Below are 23,317 nucleotides of genomic sequence, written 5' to 3' on the forward strand. Positions count from 1 at the left end.
GGATTTTGATTGGTCCGCACTGTACTTGTGCACTGACGTTATGAAAGGCACAAACATTTTTAACAATGTACTTGACACACTTCTGTGTCCCACTTTCTTGTCCAGTTAGATCTGGGAAGCCTCTTTGGTTTACCAAAGAGTTATCCAGTATAAACAACTTAAGTCCAAAACTTTATAAAAAATTTAAAGAAGTGGAGTGTCCTTCTTCTCTTTCTCACTATGTAATAGCTCGGTTAAATTTCTCCGTTCTTAACGCTCAATGCTATAAAAACTACCTATCTCGATGCAGGATACGATTTTCACAGGACCCTAAACAGTTTTACAGCTTCGTAAATAGTAAGCGTAGAACGTCCGCACATCCATCCTCGTTATCTTTTCTCAATATGTCAGCAAACAATGATCAGGCAATTGCCGATCTTTTTGCCAAATTTTTCCAAACAACCTATTCTCATGAAAGCTACTCTGGTCAGCCGTATCCATACAGTTTACCAAGGTCGAATGGCATCTTCAGCCCCTTGTTAAATGAAAGCTCACTGCTTCATGATCTTCGACTAGTTAAGCCGGTGTTTTCACCAGGTCCCGACGGAGTTCCCGGCTGTGTACTCAGGTACTGTGAGGACGCTCTGTGTGGACCCCTGTTTAAACTATTCACCGTATCCATTAATTCTTCATGCCCCGATCCACCCGATCTCGAAGGAATCTTTTATCATTCCGCTCCACAAGGTAGGGAGCAAGTGTGACGCAAATAATGGTATAGGTTATCCGCTATTCCTAAAATGTTTGAGAAAATTGTAACTCAGCACTTGCAACATCTATGCAAATCGCCTTTATCTCCATTTTAGAACGGATTTATAAGACGACGATCAACAACCACAAAGTTATTAGAGTTCTCTTTTATCATTAAAGGCTTCCTAGGTAACTTGCGAACGGATGCGATTTACACTGATTTCAGTAAAGCATTCGACTCTGTAAGCCACTCCCTTTTAGCAAAAAACATGACCTTGGGCTTCCGCCCAATCTTTTGAGATAGTTTTCTAGCTACCTTTGTTCTAGGTTTCAAAGATTCCATTTAAAAAACTCCTTCTCTTCTTCTCGACTTCTGGAGTACCACCGGGCAGCCCCTTACTTTTCACAATCTATATTAATGACCTGTCCTGAAACCAGTATTTACACCTCATGTATGAGGATGATGTTAAGCTCTGTGTCAAGTATAAGGAAATTAAATTTTTTTATTGCTTACAATCCGATCTCAATGACTTTCGGTCATGGTGTTGTGCAAATATGTTAGGCCTCGAAATGTAAAAAAAATGGCATTTCATCGATCCAGCCTTTTGTTTTCTCCTTACACACTCTGCGGTTGTTCGATTGGATGGTTGGTTACCTTGGTTGGTGATAGGGATAGGGGTATCGTCAAGCAAATATCGATATTGATATAAAACAAAATATCACATAGAATATCATATTGAAGATATCATCGTAATCATCGTATATCGTAATTAGTATCGTCATATCGCCTTTAGTATCGATAAAATCGGTATTAATGAGCTATATATTTTTGTAGTTAAATTCATTTTTTTAGTATGCGTATAAAAGTATAATAGTGCCATTAACCATACAGTATATACACTTATGGACAATATAGTAGGTGTAAAGTTGTTTTTGTTCCAGTCTTCGGCTTTCCAAGGAGGCTCTATGGTGTAGGACAGTATCGGTAAGAGATGAATCCCGTTGCTGAAGAAAAGAAGGAAGGGGATAGGATTAGTTAAGTGTATTGGTAAAGGCGCGCTTGCGTGAGAGGGATTAAATAGGAGTGAAAAATCCAAAAACGTGGTCAGAATAACTGCTGGTCATCCGAAGCGGATGCACAAAGTGTTGAAACCTGGCCGGGAAGATTGCCCAGCGCAGTGATATTACCTGAGGGAAATAAATTGTGGAGAGGATTGACTGCAGTGTGCCCGACGAGCCGACATCAGAAACCAAACCGTGAGTCCGTTCCGTGTCTGTTGCGCGTGTGCCGTGTATGGAGCCGAGATTTGTGGGGGTGCTGGCATAACCAGATCAGACACTCGATCCGTGTAGAGTGACCGAGGACCGTGCCGCAGACGCAGTGGTGCATGTAGTCCAAGCCTGTGGACTCTGCCGGAGCCACCTCTAAGCCCACCTAAGCCTTTGCACTCAAATTTACATTGCATATACATACTGGCCGACCGACGATCGCCCACAGTTAATTTTTGGAATCACTCTTCTCACTTGCAAGCAGCTACATTATTTATTCTGTCTTTCGTGTTATCCTATATTATGTTATTTATTTATTTGTTAGTTATTATTAATAGTTTAAGTTAACCGTAACGTAAGCAAACCCGTTTTGTAAAACGCCAAACATTTCCCGACACAGACACAAAACAAAACGAGAAGGAACGTGTGAGTCGCTTCTGGGGACGCGACTCTACTTATACCCGTACTCAGTCAGTATATACATTTTTGAGCTTATGATTTTTAAGAATTTTAGAAAAAAAAAAAAATTTTACATTTTACATTTTTTTGCTACATATGATATCTACATATAAAATGTATATTCTACATCTAACATGTAGACTGTACATGTTCCAATTATATTCTACATCTCCTCCGCTAGGGGTTGCTCGCGCACTGAACGCGGCAGAGTGTGCGAGCGAGAAGGAAAATTAGTTGCGTTGTCGTTTGTGGGAGGGTGGGCAGGGGAAGCAACAGAAAATTTATTTCTTCATTCTGGCTATAATTATGATCCGATCTGATTCAGATTTGGCAATCTGGTAGATATGGGCATTCTCTACGATACTGCGTCTTTAGTTTTATCGTATCTTTAAAATTGTGCCTGCCACAGATTTTCGTCCTTTGTGGGGGCGGAAGGAGGCGGGGCGAAATTTTGAAATACACTTGTAGCAGTGTGATATCACATTAGTCTGGAAACGAAATTTGGTTACCCTAACTCTTATAGTCTCCGAGATCCAGGCGCTCAACAAGACGGACGGACGGACGGACGGACGGACAGACAGACATGGCTATATCGACTCGGCTATTGATGCTGATCAAGAATATATATACTTTATGGGGTCGGAAACGTTTCCTTCTCTGCGTTGCACACATCCACTTTTACCACAAATCTAATATACCCCTTAACTCTTTTTTGAGTACGGGTATAAAAACATATGGTAGGAATAACCCTTGTGAGCGGCGCGGGGTCCCACAAGCCCACCGTTTTGGTGAAATATTGTTTTGTCATTATTGTTGTCGATGGCCTTGTTTATTCCTGCCCCTGATGACCCTTAACGAGAGCTCTTGGTAGGTTAGTCTCGGGAGAGCCCAAAAGAAAGTTGATGAATATCACAATTTAAATCCGCATCGAGACGCCCATAACGCACCTAGGTCTATTCCCATAAATCAGTTGGTATTTATTTAAGTTTTGTCGTTAAGTGAGTTGGTAGTTTTTTTGTTATTATGTTATTTATTTAAATCATCATTGTTTATTATCTAGGGAAGAAAAATTATAATTAGGAGATGTATTTGTCGGAATATATTATATTAAATTAAGGAATATTGAAAGGGTGAAGGCCTTAATTAATTTAGAGGGAGGACGCGTGGCGTAAGCCATGGATTAGACCAGCCACAGCCGTTCCAGCAGAGGGTGGCCAAAATAACCGCTGTGTTTGACCACAGGTAGGGTGGGGTCGCGAAGTGGAAACACCTAGCCTTCACCCACTTGACAGCCGTCTATTTGTTTGTTCTTTTTGTTTGTGTTGCAGCCTACTGTAGGTTCTTTCTCTGGTTTGATGTCCCGAGAAGTCGTAATCTCAAATCTTGTTTACATTTGGTGGGCAAGGGGAACTACCCATCCCTGGGGTCGAGAGCTAGCCGGCGTTGCCCGACGAGCCACAAGCCGAATGTAACATTTTCTTAAGATATCGGTTTAAATCGATATAAACATAACATTTTATAAGGAAACTATGCTTTTTTAATATGGTCACACTGTTTCGGTGGGAAATGGGGCAATTCCCGGATTTAATTAGCTTTCTTGGAAAAATTTTGGATTGTTTTATTGTTAATAGCCATATGACATTAGACTTAGTAACTAGCTGGACTTATGGGAAATGCCTGCAGTCAGAGCGAGAGAACTATATGCGTCAAGCTGGCTGTCCAGTTGAGCTGGGAGCAGCGCTGCGCTTTTATCGAAAATTGTACTCTGCGGATACAATTTTACTGGCTTGGTGGGTATGTTTAGCTGAAAAACATCATTTTGAATCAAGTAGTGCCTTAGTTGTTCGACTGAAAGCCATTAGCCAATAATGTTCCATTCTATCTGTAACATCTCTTAATGTAACGTCTCTCTTTATCACTGTTTTGTTTGCCTTTGCTTATGTTCTATCTGGTGCTTTGCTCTCTGTCGGCGTTCGTCAGCCGCTGTGGGGGAGGCTCGTCAGAGAAAGCAGAAGACACTTCAATATCAATCAGCACCGTAATTAAAAGTATTGCTGTCTGGCACAGTGCTGCTCTCTGACTGCTACTGGAAGCAGACGTGTTTTTTAAGCGCCCCGCTTTACCGTCGGTTTTCAATCGTTAAAGAGTGATTTTTTCCCGTGTGGAAATTGTTTACATTTGTCGCGAGCGTTCGTTGCTTTTGTGCAGTTAAATTACGTGTTAATTTGGTGCTCAAACAGTGTCGCAATTGGCAAATTGAAAATTTGCTAATTCGGCTCTGAAAAAGCCACGTGCGGCTTTAGCTGGACAACAGGCGCGTATAGCTCGAAAACAGGTTCGAGTTCGAAGCTTCCGTTTGAAGCTTTCGTTCGAGGCTTTGGCTCGAAGCTTGGGTTCCCTCTGGTGCTTTCGGAGCTTTCAAGTCGAGCTTCTTTCGAAGCGTTGTTTTTTGGTTCGTGTCTCCGCTAAGCTTTAGTGTTTTGAGAGAACCGGTAGAGGGAGCCAGAGTATGGAGATAGATACTGAGGCCGACGCCAGCGACGCTAGCCTGGCTAGCGTTGGGGCGAGCTCGTCGTCGAGTGTCGGCCGAAGTCAACTGCGGCAAAAAAGGGAGCGAAGAAGATCGGGCTGGGAATTGGGGTGACGGGAGAGTTGCCGATCCCAGCCGTCAGGTCGCCGCCACCGTCGCTCCCCTTTGTGGAAGTGGTAGCCACTGCAGAACCCTCTGCCGCTGCCACTGACACCGCTGCTGCCACCGCCAACAGCGCCGCCGCCACCAACGCCGCCGCCACCACTGCTGCCACTACCACTGTCGCCGCCACCACCGCTGCCAATACCACTGCTGCCACCGCCGCTACCGTCACCGCTGCCACATGCCAGGCAACTGGCATTGTTGCGGCTGGATTTTCGGCTGTTGCTGCGGAGTTATCGTCCATTAGGATGAGCGTTAGCGAGGCAGTCCTCAATGGAGGCATGACCCCGGAGGCCGCCATGGCAGTCTTCGTCGCTACCAATAGGTAGGTACAATAGGTATGCCGCCTCCACAGAGGCCCGCTGCCGCTGCCCACGCTGCCACCACCACCGCTGTTCCCACCGCTGCGTATGCGGCAGCCTTCCCAGGCTTGCCGGCACCGAGCGCTGTCGCCCCACTGATCGCGAGGCCGCGCGAAACCTGGTCGGCTCTTATTAAGAGCACGAACCCGGAGGAGACTGGGAAGCAACTAGTGGAGCGAGTGAGGAAGGACGTTGTGCCCAAACTCGGAGTCCGAGTGCACGAGGTTCGTGAGCTGCGGAATTCAAAAAGACGGTTCACCTGGGCAGAAAACCCTGGTCGGTCACCGACGGCGCCACGGTCAACGTGACGCTGGAGGTCGATGCGAAGGCACAGGAGGTGTTACGCGACTGCGTATACATCAAGTGGTTCCGATGCCGCTGTCGTTCCCTGGTCAGGACCTACGCCTGCCACAGGTGTGTGGGTTTCGACCACAAGGTGTCCCAGTGCCGCCTAACGGAGAACGTGTGCCACCGGTGCGGACAGGGCGGCCACAACGTTTCGAGGTGCCCCAACGCGGTGGACTGCCGAAACTGCCGCTTCAAGGGCTACCGAGCCGGCGTGCTCAACGAGGCCAGTCGGGTGTTTACATTCGATAACCGCAGAGCCCACAGCGACATCGATGTAACAATCGCCAATCAAGCTGCGACTATGTGGGCCACATACGTTTGGGAAGTGAGGGAATGGGATACGAGCGACCACAACATGATCCATGTTGAGGTGACGCGTGATCCGACCGACACAGTTGAGAGCATTGCTCCTGTGCCGTCCTGGAAGCTTTCCAATGCGCGCTGGCGATTGTTCGAGGAAGAGGTGGTAAGGGAGACATCCGAATTGCCGGAGGACATCGCCGAATCGCCGTTGGACAACCAAGTGGCTACACTGCGCTCTGTAGTGCACAGTGTGTGCGACAGAGTGCTGGGACGCAGCACGCCCAGAGCCGCGAGGAAAGTAGTTTGGTGGACTGCCGAGCTACATTCCAAACGCCGAGAGGTCAGGAGACTGAGGCGGCGGCTACAGGACGCTCGTCGGCACGAGTCCGACGCAGCAGAGCAACTTGTGGTTGCGTTGAGGATCTCCTCGGCGCAATACAAGAAGCTCATCCTGAGGACGAAGGAGGACAACTGGCGACGCTTCGTGGGAGACAACAGAGATGATCCATGGGGGCACGTCTACAAGATTTGCCGAGGACGCAAAAAGTGCACGGAGATTGGATGCCTTCGGACGGATGGTGGGCTGGTTGCAACATGGCGCGACTGTGCGGGTGTGCTCCTCCGCAACTTTTTCCCTGTTGCGGAGTCGAATGCGCACATTGCCATCACGTCCGAAGCTCCACCGGCCCTTGTGGTTTCCGAGGTTGATGCTTGCGTCGCCAGGTTGAAGAGCAGACGCTCTCCCGGCATGGACGGCATCACAGGTGCCATTTGCAAGGCATTGTGGCGTGCCATCCCTCAGCACATGACAGCGTTGTATTCCCGCTGCCTGGAGACCGGATACTTCCCCAAGGAATGGAAACACCCTAGGGTGGTTCCACTCTTGAAGGGACCCGATAAGGACAGGACGGATCCTGCTTCATATCGGGGTATCTGTCTGTTGCCAGTGCTGGGCAAAGTGCTTGAGGGAATCATGGTGAATCGTCTGAAGGACACCATACCGGATGGCTGCAGATGGCAATTTGGATTTCGCCAAGGACGCTGTGTGGAGGATGCTTGGAAGCACGTCGTGAGCACTGTTTCGGCCAGCCAGTCGAAATATGTGCTCGGAGTCTTCGTGGATTTCAAGGGAGCCTTTGACAACGTCGAGTGGGATGCTGCACTACGTCGTCTCCTCGAGCTGGGCTGCCGTGAAGCAGGCTTGTGGCGAAGCTTCTTCTCCGGCCGGAGTGCGAGCATCGTCAGCAGGCATGGAGTAGCCACTGTTCCGGTGACAAGAGGTTGCCCACAGGGGTCCATAAGTGGTCCATTCATATGGAACATCTTGATGGACGTGTTGCTCCAGCGCTTGGAGCCACTTGTAGCGCTCAGCGCGTATGCCGACGACCTGCTCCTCCTCATCGAGGGAAACGCCCGTTCAGAGCTCCAGCGAAAAGGAGAGGAACTAATGTCCATCGTAGGCGCTTGGGGAGTTGTAGTCGGCGTTGCCGTTTCAACTAGCAAGACGGCGATCATGCTGCTCAAGGGCATACTTCGACGGCCGCCCTTGGTACGGTTTGCTGGAGCAAGCCTGCCATATAAGCGCGAGTATCGGTACCTTGGCATCACAGTCGGTGAGCGGTTGAGTTTTCTCCCGCACATCACGGGCTTGCGTGATAGGCTGACTAGAGTCGTAGGGGCATTGTCTCGCGTACTGCGGGTCGACTGGGGTCTCAGTCCCCGCGCAAAGCGGACAATATATGCCGGACTCATGGTGCCCTGTGCACTATTTGGTGCCTCGGTTTGGTCTGTCGTGACGACGACGCAAGTGGTTGCCAGGAGGCACCTGCTTGCGTGCCAAAGGGCTATCCTGATTGGATGCCTACCGGTATGCCGAACAGTGTCCACCGTGGCACTGCAAGTACTTGCTGGAGCCCCCCCGTTTGATCTGGTCGCCAGACGCCTGGCAATCAGATTCAAACTCAAGCGTGACTACCCGCTGGAGGAGAGCGATTGGCTATACGGCGAAGATTTGGCAAATCTTAGCTGGAAGCAGAAGATGGCGCGACTAAAGGAATGCCTGCTGAGCGAGTGGCAACGCAGATGGGATGATGGTGACTCCCCAGGTCGGGTGACGCACAGCTTCATCCCGAACGCAGGCTTCGTCTACAGCGAGCCAAGGTTTGGCTTCACGCTACGCGCTGGATTCCTGCTGATTGGCCATGGATCGCTCAATGCATTTCTGCATGAGAGAAGCCGAAGCGACACGCCTGCATGTCTATGCGGCGCAGAGCGCGAGGATTGGCAACACGTTCTATGTGTTTGTCCGCTCTATGCAGATTTGCGAGACCTCGATGGACTAGGAGTGCAGCACACGGATGGCGAATGGATCTTCTCGGAAGTGGTGGCTTCGCAGGAAAGAATGCAGTTGCTGGACAGATACGCTGGCGACGCGTTCTCCAGACGGCAACAACTGATGGACCCAATGGCGACAGACGGGCCGAGAGCCCCGGACTTGGAGAGTCCCCCTCAAGGGTACCCTATCCGAGCCAGTCGGGGCTAAAAGGGGAGGGTCCACTGAGCCCTAAAGATCGGTACCACGGGTTGTTCAGCGGTCCAAGGCTGTTCATTGAGGTAGGCCCCCTAGTGGGAGCATCGTGGTGGCTGTGGTAGGCTGAATTTTACGCGGCAAGAGCCGCTAGGCTCCACGTGGAGTTGCGATCTCAACCGGGTGCCGAGACCCATAGATCGGAAGAGGTGATAGATACACTTCGCTCCTCACCAAGGGGGAAAGTATGCCCGACTAGTATACTTTCGAATTGGTACCAGGATGGGTCGCTATGTATTTGCTATAGCTTCTTATTCTGGGGCGTAAATTGGCGCATGTACCAGATTTACCGGGACATGTGCATTGCACTCAGCACATTAAACACCGTGGTTGAAATCCCTTCCTGTGGAACCGCCACGTTAAATAAAGCTGAGAGATCAGATTTATCTGTCTGGCACAGTGACCTGCCTGCCAACAGTTCTATACGCTCATAGCAAAAATATCGATCGTTTTCAACAGTCTTGAACCGGTCCCGCGTCTTCAATCGACCCATCATAAACTTTCGCTAGCAAATCCACACCATTCGCTATTTATCGCTACAAAACCTGCATATATAAACTTAAGTCCAGTAAACTGTGAAGTATTAACTGAACAATCATCATCTTTTTAATGACTTGCAAAACAACGCTACTGAAAAAGCTCAGTACCTCAACACTGTCTCTCATGCTATCCCTCTCTACGCAGGGGGGGGGACCAACAAATTAAATGTCTTTTGCAATATTATAGGCTAATGAACGACAAATAATTTACCCAATCTGTCTATACATATAAAACAAAGTCGTGACCGTTAAATCGCTTATAACTCGAGAACGACTGGAACAATATTCATGGTATGTGATTTTTTCTCCATCCAAGTTAACAGAGTAGCTTAAAAAACTATGGAAAAGCGACTCGGAACATCGCGATTTTAGAACAGATGGACTGATTTTAATGGCTTTTGATTTTTTTAGTTTTTCTCCCACCCGAATAGGAAAAACTTTTTAAAAACATTGGAAAAAGCGACCTCGGCTCGAAAAATCGCGCTTGGAAAACGTTAGACCGATTTGACAAATTTTAGAAAAAAAAAACATGTGCCTGTTTGTTGAAAAGGTCGGGAAATTGCGTGGAAAGTGGTAGATAAATTTGTGATTTGTGTGGTTTGTGTGAGTATTATCATCAATAATATGTGTATAAAGATTAATATAGATGCCGCGACGAAGAAGATCAAATCTTTCCCAACGGGCCATAATGCAATTAGGCTACGGAACAGTGCGAATCAATTAACTCATGAAGAACCGTAAACTGCACGAAAGCTTGCGATCATTGCATTGAAGTTTTCTGGATAAGCGCCTGTAAATCAATCGTAATCCTAATATTAATAGATGGTTAGTTAAAAGATGGTATGAATGAGTAAGAACGTGAATCCGTACAAGAGATAATAACACAAAGCATCAATGTGCGTACCGGGAGACGCAATGGGAGTCGATCAATGGAATATTGGGTATTTTAAATCCTCCAATTATTGCAAAATGTGTTATTCGACTCACTTCTGATCCGTGCAACCACAATGTGCCACAGTGAAGCGTGGTATAGCTAGAAAAGATTTTCATGTGGAAAAAACGGGTAAAAAGACTCAGCTGAAAAATTAGTTTACTGTCAGAAAATCGGACAAAAGAATATATATTTGATTTCACCGCAATCATTTCTGTTTTATCAACAAACTGAAACAAAACCGACTTACAAAAAAAATTTGACTTAACAGCATGCACACCGATCAATCGCAAGTTTGTTCATATATCAAAAATGTATGGTTTTCGCAATGAAAAAAGCCAAATAAAGAAATTAATTTTCAGTTGCTACCCCCGCCTCCTACAGCAAGACACCCGCTACTCATTCTCTTTCTCGCTCGCACACTCTGCCTTGTTTAGTGCGGGTGCGCCCGCTAGCGGAGAAGATGTAGAATATACATAGTAGATATAGCAAAAAAATGTAAAATGTAACATTTTTTAAAATTCTACATAAATCATAAGCTCAAAAATATATATACTGACTGAGTAGGGGTATAAGTAGAGTCGCGCCACAGAAGCGACCCACACGTTCCTTCTCGTCTTTTATTTAATAGACGATTCTTGAGAAAATCCACAAAATCCGTCTAACATATTCAACTATCTAGAAAATAAGAGAAAAATGTTTTTTAGTCCCGGATAAGGGTATATTTTGAGCTGTTATTAACCTAGAAATTTTGGTACCGTGCGACATGTCCCGTGATAATATGGTTTTAATTAAATTTAAAAAAAATTGTTCATATTACTTTAAAACGTATCATGTTGTTCACTTAAGTTTGTACTTCAGTGGAAAGCAAACAAATAAAAATGTAGTAATGTACTTCTACTAATATATACATATACTATATTTAATTTCAGAAAATCTTTGACAGGAAATCAATTTATAAGTGATGCCTGTTTTGGTTACTATAAACGCTATCAGCTATGCAATGACTTTCCATGCCCAGCAAAATCAAAAGGTTTTCGTGCTAATCAATGTGCAGCGTACAATGGCATACTATTTGAGGGACATCGATATAGCTGGCAGCCTTATAGAAAGGGTATGCTTTTATAGAATTAAACTACAATAAACTAAATAGTTAACAAATTTAAAAGCAACGTTTAATGGAAATGGCATTGACTAATTGTAAAAATGTCCCAAATATAAGGAGATTCATTGACTATTAGCCGTTTTAAACTGCCGCATCATTGTCGATGGTGCGGAAAATGATGCGAGTCGTTTACAGCAAAGCCGTATCTTTTTTCGCATCATTTTTCAGCTTTGTTGTTATTGTTTGATGTGATAAAAACAGCTTTTTGCTATCGAACCCATCGATATCCGTCGGTACACCGAATAATTACAGTATGTTGTAAAAATACTAGACAGAATACGGCAACACTTGCCAATGATGCCCCGCATGATTAAAGATGCGGCCGCATCATTGTCTTCTTCTATCCACATTGTCGCATGTTCTATTTAACGGAAAAATCCAATGATGCGCCCAGTATAAAAAGGCTATATGACAAAAGATGGCACTACGTATAATTATCGATTTTATCAGCATGATACAGAGCCGGGTTAAGGCACTTACCAATTTTTCTTAAAACCAATTTTTAAGTTGGGCTTAAAAAAAAAATTATATGAAAAGAACACAAGCTAAATTGGCCTGTTGGTGGTGTTAATTATATGTCAATGCATCAATAAGTCATGTTTTTTTTTATTTTGCATTTAAGAATCGGTTTGTTTTATGAAGAGTCGAATACTTTTCATTCCGGCAAAGAAAATATTTCCGTTTCGAAAACGGAAAAATTTTTCAAAAGTAAATCCGAAAGTTTTTGCGTAAGTGAAAACCGGTGCCTGTCTGTATCTTTATTACGGTTATCCTGCGTGACCTCAGAGCCTATAAAATGTAGAGAATTTAGATTTCAGAATCCTGTGATTATCACACTGAAACAGGTACATAAATATATCTCAAATTCGCTCAAATCTGTGGCATCCATAATTTTAAAATAAGGAGAAAACAAAAAACGCAAAAAAATTCCCCGTTACTGACTCCCACGCCTTATTTATGCTTCGCGCTCTTTCTTTCTGGAAAAAAACTTCATTCTTTCTGAAAAAATTTAACAATTATATTTGTAGTAGAAATTTCCGTCCCATAAGAATTAACACATTGAAATCATTTTCAAAGTCGGATCACATTTCACATAGCAAGTTGTTAATAGCTAATACATAGTTAATCTGAAAGGATATCAAACAATTTTTCTTCTCGAAGGGAGCCTTCGTTTTTTATTTGTAATACTTTTGTTTCAGATGACGCTGAATGTGAACTAAACTGCATGCCATTGGGAATGAAATACTATGCAACTTTGAGCGAATCTGTTATTAATGGGACTCCTTGTAAACGGTCAGCGGAATATTATCGGTTAAATTTCTTGGGACGTGCTTTGTGCGTTGATGGTGTTTGCAAGGTGAGTCTAAACACTTAATTATTTTTCACGAAATAATCTTTCTATCTCCCATGTCATTAAGTTATATGTATGTATTTATACGTACAAAATTATCATTTTCGAAATACCTATTTACATTCTTGTATGCGCTTCCAAATTGAAAGAAAAATCCACATATAGACGATAGACGATTGGATATAATTACATATTTACATTGTCCATATGAGTATGTTGTTGTTGAAGATGAATGGACGATTAAGGTTACTATAGCCATTTCCGTAAGTCCATTTGTTTCTATGCAAACGAGTCATTGTCAAAATCTGACCACTTTATCCTAACTAGCTTCATTCGGGTTGCACTGCCACTGTACCGAAACTTTGTAATATTCAGAAAATATTCATACATATGTATGCTCACCTGTGCTTGAAATGCCGTTCTTTTATTTTGTATCACACCCGCGTCGGTTTGTTTCGACTTTCCATCTTGACTTCAAACGATCGGAAATTTCTTAAAATTACAGACCTACACATCTGTCCATGTTTTGCTATCCAAATTTGTAGCTCAATCTTACCGTCTAGGACATATTAAGCTTTAGCTTTAGCTTAAGGATACACAAACTTATCTCTATAAAAATTAAAAAAAAAATAATTTAAAAAAACTGTAACCATAAAAAAACCCATAATTCATTATAAAAACTTAAGTCTATAAAAAAATGGTAAGGCAAGTTTTGAGTCACTTCTGCGGACGCGAATCCACTTTTATACCCGTACTCAGTCAGTATATAAATTTGTGAGCTTATGATTTATGTAGAATTTTAATATATTTTACATTTTTTGCTACATCTGTTATCTACATCTAGATCTACAATGTCGATTCCACATATTAAATTTAAATTATACATACACAGTGTATATTCTACATCTTCTCCGCGAAAGGTTGCGCACTGCACAGGGAAAGGTGTGTGCGAACGAGAAAGAGAATAAGTAGCGTCAGCAGCGCCGGAGAGGGTGAGGTAGCCACTGAAAATTAATTTCTTTATTCTGGCTATAATTCTGTGCCAGATTCTGAAATCATATAGATATGGTCATTCTCTACGATACTTCGTTTTTTCGTATTTTCCAAATTGTCGAAGTCACCAATTTTCGTTCTTTGTGGGGGCGGGGCGAAATTTTAAAATACGCTTGTAGCAGTGATGTCACATGAGTCAACAAAATTTTTTTGCTCTAGCCCTTATAGAGTCTGAGTACTAGGCGACAAACAAGACGGACGGACGGAGAGACGGACAGACGGTCAGACATACATGGCTACATCGACTCGGATATGGATGCTGATCCAGAATATATATACTTTATAGGGTCGGAAATTTTCCTTCTGTGCGTTACACAAATCTCCTATTACCACAAATACAAAATACCCCTTAACTCTTTGAGTACTGCTATAAAAATGTAATTTTGATGCCAGAGTTTTATTTGATTTTGCATAGTGTTATAGATTTCATAAACATGTGGATTCCACGAGAAGGGCTTTATCGCTTTAGTCAAATATTTTTTTCAGATTGGTATATTTAAATAATCTTTCTTTCTGATTCTATATACTTTTAATCTACTGTTACTTAATAAAAATTTTACTTCATTATGATGTTGAAATTGAATACTAGAAGTAACATGAGATTTCGGCAGGAGCCATACTTGACTAATGAAATCTTTTCAGCTGGGCTGGTGTTGAATAAATGTATTTTTTTCTGTTTGTAGAACAAGGAAATGCAAGGGAATCGATAATTCGACGCCAAATCTCCGTTTTCAGCAATTTTAAACTGTTTAAAATCGGTATTTTTCCATTCATTTCCGTGCCAGGTTTGCTGTGCGTCATACAGTGAAAAACAATCTAAATGAATTAACATAATTGGAGATAATATTTATACCTAGTCCTCATAGGGTATGTTAATTTCGTACTAATGTAGGTTACAGACTGAATGATAATTAAATAAAGAAAAAATTAAATTAATTTAAATTTTAATAAAAATTATAATTTTTCCGATGCATATTTGCCATCTATCTAAATTTTCATTGTGGTTGGTCAATTTCGTTATACATATATAGTATGCATATATAAAGTTTTTATCCACATTGGAAGGAATAACAAATAAACCTAGCATTTGAAGAAAATAACTAATTGCGAATACCTTTTGGGATTTCAGAGATCGAAAGGATGAAGAGGATTTAAAGGGGCTGCCAACATGTGAAGATGCAGTATATTCGTATTATCCAAAGCGCTGATACAATTTTGGAATTTTTTCCCCTAATTTCAGTTGATGCTTCCCTGTACTCTTTTGGTCTCTCTCTCTCGCAATCAAATTGGACTTTACTCATTTCAGATAAACGTACATACATAAGTTTACAGTATATTATTTAATAAACTTATATAATATAATATATATATATAATATATATATAATATTATATATATATATAATATATATATAATATATATATATAAGTTTATTAAATAATATACAAATAATAAAGTTTAGTTCTAAGATGAGACATATGTACATATGTATAGAAACTGAGTAGCGGGTATCTAACTGTCGAGGCACGCACAAATTTGATATAACAGTCCGATTGGTCTACCTTGCCTTTGTTACTAAGATATAAATAAATCATTTAAAAAATTAGTATTCGTTGCGAAGTGAAATGCAACGAACGTACAGTTTCAGGCGATCGGGCATGTGAAATAACGGAATTTTTGTAAATAAAAAAAGTTCAAGTATTCTAAACAAATGTTTATTGATATACAAATTCTAGTGCTATTTTACGGAATCATAGTGGGTTTTGCTTTGTATGCATAAATATGTAATGTTGTGTGCGGACTCCTTTGATATCACACTGTATCATACCTTCCTTTTCATACGCCCCTAACGCCGCCACAAAGGGCGAAAATCTGTGGCATCCACAATTTTAAAGACTCGAGAAAACCAAAAATGCAGTCATACATATGACTAATGAAATCTTCCAAATTGATAATGTTGATCTAGCGAGCTTTGCACTACCTGTTGAAATTATTGTTATATATTTAGTATATTAGTTGCACGGTATAGGGGCCGGCATGTTGACTAAGTTTATTAGTTGCACGTTATAGGGCTGTAGGGTTGCTGCAGTAGCGAAATGATGAAGGCGATATACAGAGAACGGCCGCTGCCATTCTTAAGCTAGTGCAATATTTATATGAAGTGGGCAAAATACGAATTTTCAAAATTGTTTTACCTTTATGACACACCTTTTGACTAACCCTAAAACTGGTGCTAAGGTCGATTTTGGTAAACTATTCCTTTTCGAAATAGCCGAGTCGATATAGCCGTGTCCGTCTGTCCGTCATGATGAGTGCCTAGATCTCAGAGACTATTATTAGCTCAAAAATGTATATACTGAGTACGGGTATAAGTAGAGTCGCGTCCCCAGAAGCGACTTACACGTCCCTTATCGTTTACATCTCTTTTCTCCGATCTGAAATGCCGGCGCATCTGATAAAGAACTTCCAGTGCTCAAAAATATAGTTTTTGAAAAAGTATGGTTTTTTATTTAGAAAATATTAGGCAAAGTTGACCATATTTTAATCAATCTAGTATACTTTTTAAGACTACATTTTAGAAGATTTTTCTTTCCAATTCCTTTTATTTCATGAAAATGTCTTGATTCATTCAGAAGGTATTTATTTAGCAAGCTGAAATGTCGTAAAGCCCCATTGTGCGATAGCCCTGTATGTGCATATTTTCTCATGAACAAAAAATTTTTCCGATAACACTATGCAACAAAATCCAGACAGAAAAAAACCATAAACCAAAAATTTTAAAGCCACAAATATAAAAACTTTTAAAATTTAGTCTGCAAAAGTACATGGCGCTACAATATCTAGATGCTTTACAATAAATAGTCAAAGTTTAACTTTGTTGCCAGTATGCACTGTAAAATGATATGTAAAATGATACAAAAAAGTTATTTAACATTTAATTGTTAACTTAAAAAGACTTTGCAAAAAAGAAAAAAAAACAATTTTTTTTAATTGTTCTTATTTTTGGTTTACTGTAAAATATGCCTCTATTTCCGATGGATCGTTAGGAATATCTAATAATCTTAACATTTATGAAGAATAAATACTTTCTGATTCTTTTTGGATTTCACATGTCTAAAGATAAAATAAATGGATCTGAAGAGGCTGCCAATATGTTGAAAAGATCCTGATTTTGCCTTGTTCGTGATATCTTACAAGTATTCATGTACCTAAATTTCTTGTAATCCTTGTTTCTCGTTTCCTGGGACTCCTCTGACATCTCTCCAATTGGTAGGCTCTGATGCTCTATTAAGATTTGACCATGTGCCAACATTTTATGAAGCGTGGGAGTAAGCTTTTTTTCAGGATACTTTTCAAATAACAACTCTGCAATCTTCGGAGCATATTCACCAAATTTGCGGGAGCTAATTTTGTCCTTGCAGTTTAAAATATTCAAAATTACAGCCAATCTTTGGATAATGCCTTATCCACTCTAGTTATTTTTGCTGTAACTTCGTTTTCCTTAAAGAATTTCCGGGATGAGTTTCCATCGGTTGTGTTCCCGGATCCATATTTGGGGCAGGGAACATCAGTCCAAGTTTCGCAAAGAATTCGCTTCTGGGGACGCGACTCTACTTTTATACCCGTACTCAATTAGCATATACATATGTGAGGTTACGATTTATGTGAAATCTTTAAATATTTATTATTTTTAAAAGGGAGGGGCGAAATTTGAAATACACTTGTAACAGTGTATTATCACATGAGACTGGAAACAAAATTTGGTTGCTCTAGCTTGTATAATATCTGAAAACTAAGCGACAAACAAGACGGACAGATGGAGGGACGGACAGATGGAGGGACGGACAGATGGAGGGACGGACAGACAGACATGGACTCGGCTATTGATGCTGATCAAGAATATATAAATTTTTTGGGGTCGAAAACGTTGCACACATCCACTTTTACCACAAAAACAATATACCCCTTAAGTCTTTGAGTACGGGTGTACACCAAAAATACATACATTCAAAAAATAACTTTTTTTACATTATGTGAAGAAAATAAAAGAAAAACTGCTCGGACACGAAAATATACTTATATAACTGGAAGTGCCAAAGTCATATTATCTACCTGTTTTTTCAATTAGATGTGCACTGATTAGAATCAATCTTTTTTTGCATCAAAGCGCTCAGACCATTAGAATTCCATCTTAGCATACAAAATTGTAATGCTGGTGCACTTAGCTTTATTATGGCTGGTAAGATATAATGAGTTGGACTTTGGGAAGCACAGTGGGCCATTTGGCTGATCTAGTGGAACGAAATTATTTACTTCTAAAATAAAAAAATTAGTGCTTAGTAAAATTTTCTCAGTCTAAATCTGACTTTGTGTTGTCGAGGAGGAACCTCGACATTTTTAAAAGGCTCAAAACTCATGAAAAATACCATACGGTACGTTGCTGGTCCAATGCCAAAGAAACACGTTCAGATACCAAAAATTCAAACCTTTTTCGTTTGCCTAATCGGCAGTTGGGCCCGCAAACTTTCAAAAGGTATTTTTTTGTCAAGTTTTTACATTTTTTTAGGTTTGGCTAATGAATTATAGCTGCACCACCTCTCCATTGATTTTAATGAGCAATACCTTAAACGACGCCTAATTAATGCGTCTATCTAAAACTAAAAATTAATGCCAAGAAAAAATTTTTTTATGTAAAAAAACCATAATTCTTAAAAAAAAATGTAAATCCCGAAATGTATCAGAAAAAGTCATTTTGGGCCACAGCGTAAATGTCGTGTTGACTAGTGTTTTGTAGTTATCGTCTTGATAGATCAAGCAAATCGCCCACTGTGCAATGCGTCGCGATGTCCAATTTATGGTGATATATAATTCTAAATATTATTTTAATACAACTGAAAATGTTTTTTTTTTCTTTTAAGGCCGTTAACGCTGATGGTTCCATTAATGGAGCGTATGCTCACAGTGGCGCTGTTAGTTGTGGAGGATTGTTATGCCGGCCAGTAACAAAAATTTTTACTCGAGATCCACAACCAGACGATGTCTTGGTTCACGTTGCTACAATTCCAACTGGAGCCTCGAATATATCGATAACTGAGCTAAGAAATAGTGTTAATTTGCTAGGTAAAACTATATGCGATTTACACATTTTAAAGCACCGATTATTGTCGGTCTAAAGTTTTACGTACTTCCCAGCAAAAAAGCATAGTTAATAGCGAAAGTATTGTGTCGGAAAGCGGGTCGTATGAAGCGGTCGGTGCCACATTTGACTATCACCGAATCGATGGAGTCCAGAACTCTGATGGAGTTACCGAATGGATAACAAGTACTGGACCAATATGGGACTCAATGGAACTTTTGGTATGAAGTTCTAGTAGTTTATTATATCTTAGAATAAATACAACTAAATATATTTATTTCTTTAGATATTTGGGAAAAGTCAAAACCCTGGTATAAAGTATGAGTACATGCTTCCGATAATATCTGATTCTGAAGAAAACGAGCTCTCTGTGGAAAATAATAATGGTTTGTTACGATCTGGAGGGGAGAACGCTAGTCCTTTAAGTAATTCGCGTACTGGAAGACGGCGTAACTTTACCTGGAAAGTGGTAGGGTTTAGTGCCTGTACAAAGTCCTGCGGTGGGGGGGTACAAGCTCCTATTGTACGTTGCATTCGCGAAAATCTTTTAAGGTATTACTCACAACGCCGGTGTATTCATTCTGAAAAACCAGTGCTCAATGAGAACTTATTGCACTGCAACACACAACCATGCCCCGCCTATTGGCACTTTGAAAAATGGGGCGAGTGTCGCTGCCTGAATGAAAGGGCATTTAGACGTCGTGAAGTAAGTTGCTTGCAAGAACTAGCATCTGGAACTGTTATACAAGTTGATAACACAGCATGTATGGAGGAGATGCCCCCCACTCAGAAGCAATGTGAGTGTCCAAATAGTCGAGGTGGTGACCTTTCTCGTTATCGTCTACACTCAAACTCCGAGTCTGCAAATAGTACACGAAGACAACGAATCATGATTGATAACAGTAGCATAAATGCGGTCTGGTTGACTTCCGAATGGAATCAGTATTGCTCAGCTACGTGTGGCTTAGGAGTAGAGTATCGTACAATTTTCTGTGATCGATCTGAGGTTGGTGCAGTTCGCTGTGATCCAAACAAAACTCCAGAAAATCGACGACCTTGCGTAAAACCTAGCTGTGAAGATGGCGAGTGGTTTGTTGGCCCTTGGTCGTCTTGTAATGGGGATTGCTTTAACCTTAGACGAAGTCGAGTAGTGCTATGCATAAAAAATAAATTAATTGTGGATCATAAAATGTGCAATTTGAAGCTAAAACCACAATTGTTTGAAAAATGCTCCCATGATGAGGAAGAAATTACTTTCTGCGCTCCTCGTTGGCACTACTCTGAATGGTCACAGGTAAAAAGCAACTATTAAAGTTGATTTAATGTAAGTTATATAAAATATAATCTAAATATACACTTTTTCAGTGTACCAAATCTTGCGATGGTGGAACACAGCGACGCAACTTAAGATGCTTGGAATACGATGGAACACAGAATAACTTACGTGACTCAACCAAATGTCGGTATGCGGCCAGGGAGACAATATTTCGTAGCTGCAATACACACGACTGCAATGGTACATAATTTCAACTGACTTTTTATTTTTCTGATATAAGTATTGCTCGTATATATGTAGGTATTTTTCAATTTTTCCGTTTTTCAGAACATCACCAAAATTACTCTTCATCTACGTGTACCGATAAACTTTCCAACTGTAAATGGGCTGCTAAAGGAAAGCTGTGTAGTTATGAATACTACAGAATGAGTTGTTGTATCTCTTGCGCAGGCGGAATATAGTGGTATTATAAAATTAAGATTAGTTTATCCATTACGACTATTTACCACCAATCACCAACTTTATTAATAATAACTTATATTTATTATTTTTTATTATTTTAATAAAACTAATTGAATTTTTTATGATCTGGTTTAATTTAAAACTTTTCTGAATACATTACCAGCAAAAGCAACAGATTTATGAATTTTGGTGTGTTTATATTGTGCGAAAGATAAAGCACTTTAAAATTATACTTGGTTTTTTTTTCATTCGCCTAAGGGCTCGCGCACACACAATGTGAAAGCGGAGCCGAAAAAATCAAACAAACTGCACCGGGACAAGTGCGCACATTGCTGATTAGCTAACCTGAAAGCTCGCACATCGATTAAGCAAATTTGTTTTTAAAATAAACGAGAAGGAACGTGTGAGTAGCTTCTGAGGACGCGACTCTACTTATACCCGTACTCAGTCAGTATAACCATTTTTGAGCTTATAATTTTTTAAAATTTTAGAAAAAAAAAAATTTTACATTTTACATTTTTTTGCTACATCTGCTATCTACATCTACATATACAATGTATATTCTACATCTAACATGTAGATTGTACATGTTCCATTTCGATTCTACATCTCCTCCGCTAGGGGTTGCTCGCGCACTGAACGCGGCAGAGTGTGCGAGCGAGAAGGAAAATGAGTTGCGTTTTAGTTTGCTGGAGGGGGAAGGGGAAGCAGCTGAAAATGAATTTCTTCATTCTGGCTATAATTATAATCCGATCTGATTCAGATTCGGCAATCTGGTAAATATGGTCATTCTCTACGATACTGCGTTTTTAGTTTTATCGTATCTTTAAAATTGTGCCTGCCACAGATTTTCGTCCTTTGTGGGAGGGGAAAAGGGCGGGGCGAAATTTTAAAATACACTTGAAGAAGTGTGATATCACATGAGTCTGGAAACAAAATTTGGTTCCTCTAGCTTTTATAGTCTCTGAGATCCAGGCGTCAAACAAGACGGACAGACGGACAGACAGACATGGCTCTATCGACTCGGCTATTGATGCTGATCAAGAATATATATACTTTATGGGGTCGGAAACGTTTCCTTCTCTGCGTTACACACATCCACTTTTACCACAAATCTAATATACCCCTTAACTCTTTTTTGAGTACGGGTATAAATAGAGCCATGTCTGTCTGTCCGTCTTGTTTGACGCCTGGATCTCAGAGACTATAACAGCTAGAGGAAGCAAATTTTGTTTCCAGACTCATGCGATATCCCACTGCTACAAGTGTATTTCAAAATTTCTCCCCGCCCCTTTCCGCCGCCACAAAGAACGAAAATCTGTGGCAGGCACATTTTTAAAGATACGATAAAACTAAAAACGCAGTATCGTAAAGAATGCCCATATCTACCAGACTGCTGAATCTGAATCAGATCGGATCATAATTATAGCCAGAATGACGAAATTAATTTTCAGTCGCTTCCCCTGCCCACTCCTGCTAACGACAACGCAACTCATTTTCCTTCTCGCTCGCACACTCTGCCGCGTTCAGGTCGCGAGCGGAGGAGATGTAGAATATAAATGGTACATCTATAATCTACAGTTTTATATGTATAATATACAATGAAGATGTAGATGTAGATAATAGATGTAGCAAAAAAATGTAAAATGTAAACTTTTTTTAAATTCTAAAATTCGAAAAAATTAAATCAAAATGAAAAATATATATACTGACTGAGTACGGGTATAAGTAGAGTCGCGTCCCCAGAAGCGACTCGCACGTTCCTTCTCTTTATAGTTGTAGTTGTAGTTACAGTTTTAATGGTGCCACTTGCATCCAATTTTCAAGCCCAGCACATACTCCCAGGATCATCACTGCCAAAACATTTGCCCGGCTGACGAGACAAGCCGTCATCGCTTTAATCAGCTCAGCACGTCCTGGTTCCGGGGTGCTGGGATTACGATCAGCAGGTGCCCGGGAGTCAGCGCGTCTCCGTCGCTTGGGTCTGGGCTTAGTGGTCCGAGCGGGTGCGACCGTCTGAGCGTTTACTATCCAACCACGCTGTTTAAGGATGCTCCCAAGTGCTTGTGGGCCGGCATGAAAAATTGGTTGACTCTGAGTCCTGTGACCTCAGGTCAGCTCGAAAACCACTTAGTCAGTTCAAACCCTACAGGTTGAGGAACCTGAGCCACGTCAGACTTAATTACTGTTGGCTCCTCTACGCAACCAGCGCCAATCAATATATCATTGACATTAAAGTCGGACCGAATAACTTCAGCAGCTTTTGGGAATGAGAGCTTTGCAGACTCACTCAACCTCTTCAAACACCGAATAGCCAAAAATGCCAAAAAAAATCCCTTATGTTACAGTGTTGAGCTGGTATACTCTCAAGGACTCAGAGGGGTCTCTACTCCACACTATGAGCTGAAATTGTCTATCCGATTTATCTACCCAGACTTGGCGGTACTTCTTCTTGACATCGGCTGTCAAGATGTTCTTGTGTAGTCTGAAGCGGAATAGCGTCGAATATAGCTTATCCGACCATCAATGTGCCGTTCCAGGCCACCTGATATGACGTTTTTCAAAAAAACGAAAACGATACAACACACACTGATGTTGAATATAATAATGTGGTGTTTTAGGGATTGAATTGTCTGTAGGAGACATGTAATCTGAAG

At 41.3% G+C, this 23,317-nt stretch overlaps 1 protein-coding gene across 6 annotated transcripts in view; it reads left to right on the forward strand.

Moving 5' to 3' along the window:
* The window catches only part of LOC111080785 (thrombospondin type-1 domain-containing protein 4), a 109,042-nt gene extending 88,262 nt beyond the window's left edge, over positions 1-20,780 (forward strand). For 2 of the 6 annotated variants that reach the window (XM_041595923.1, XM_041595922.1), the window contains exons 5-11: positions 11,149-11,330; positions 12,581-12,738; positions 18,705-18,906; positions 18,962-19,143; positions 19,209-20,216; positions 20,288-20,438; positions 20,526-20,780. In XM_041595923.1, the coding sequence (XP_041451857.1) occupies positions 11,149-11,330; positions 12,581-12,738; positions 18,705-18,906; positions 18,962-19,143; positions 19,209-20,216; positions 20,288-20,438; positions 20,526-20,659 (2,017 nt within the window). In that variant the 3' untranslated portion in view covers positions 20,660-20,780. Of the gene's footprint in view, positions 1-11,148; positions 11,331-12,580; positions 12,739-15,371; positions 15,542-17,914; positions 18,026-18,704; positions 18,907-18,961; positions 19,144-19,208; positions 20,217-20,287; positions 20,439-20,525 lie in introns of those variants that run through there. The other 4 variants (XM_022376601.2, XM_022376603.2, XM_022376602.2 and 1 more) reach the window with 4 other exon arrangements.
* The last annotated feature ends 2,537 nt before the right edge of the window (positions 20,781-23,317 follow it).

This window comes from Drosophila obscura, unplaced genomic scaffold (assembly GCF_018151105.1).
Source record: "Drosophila obscura isolate BZ-5 IFL unplaced genomic scaffold, ASM1815110v1 contig_9, whole genome shotgun sequence".
NCBI lineage: Eukaryota > Metazoa > Arthropoda > Insecta > Diptera > Drosophilidae > Drosophila > Drosophila obscura.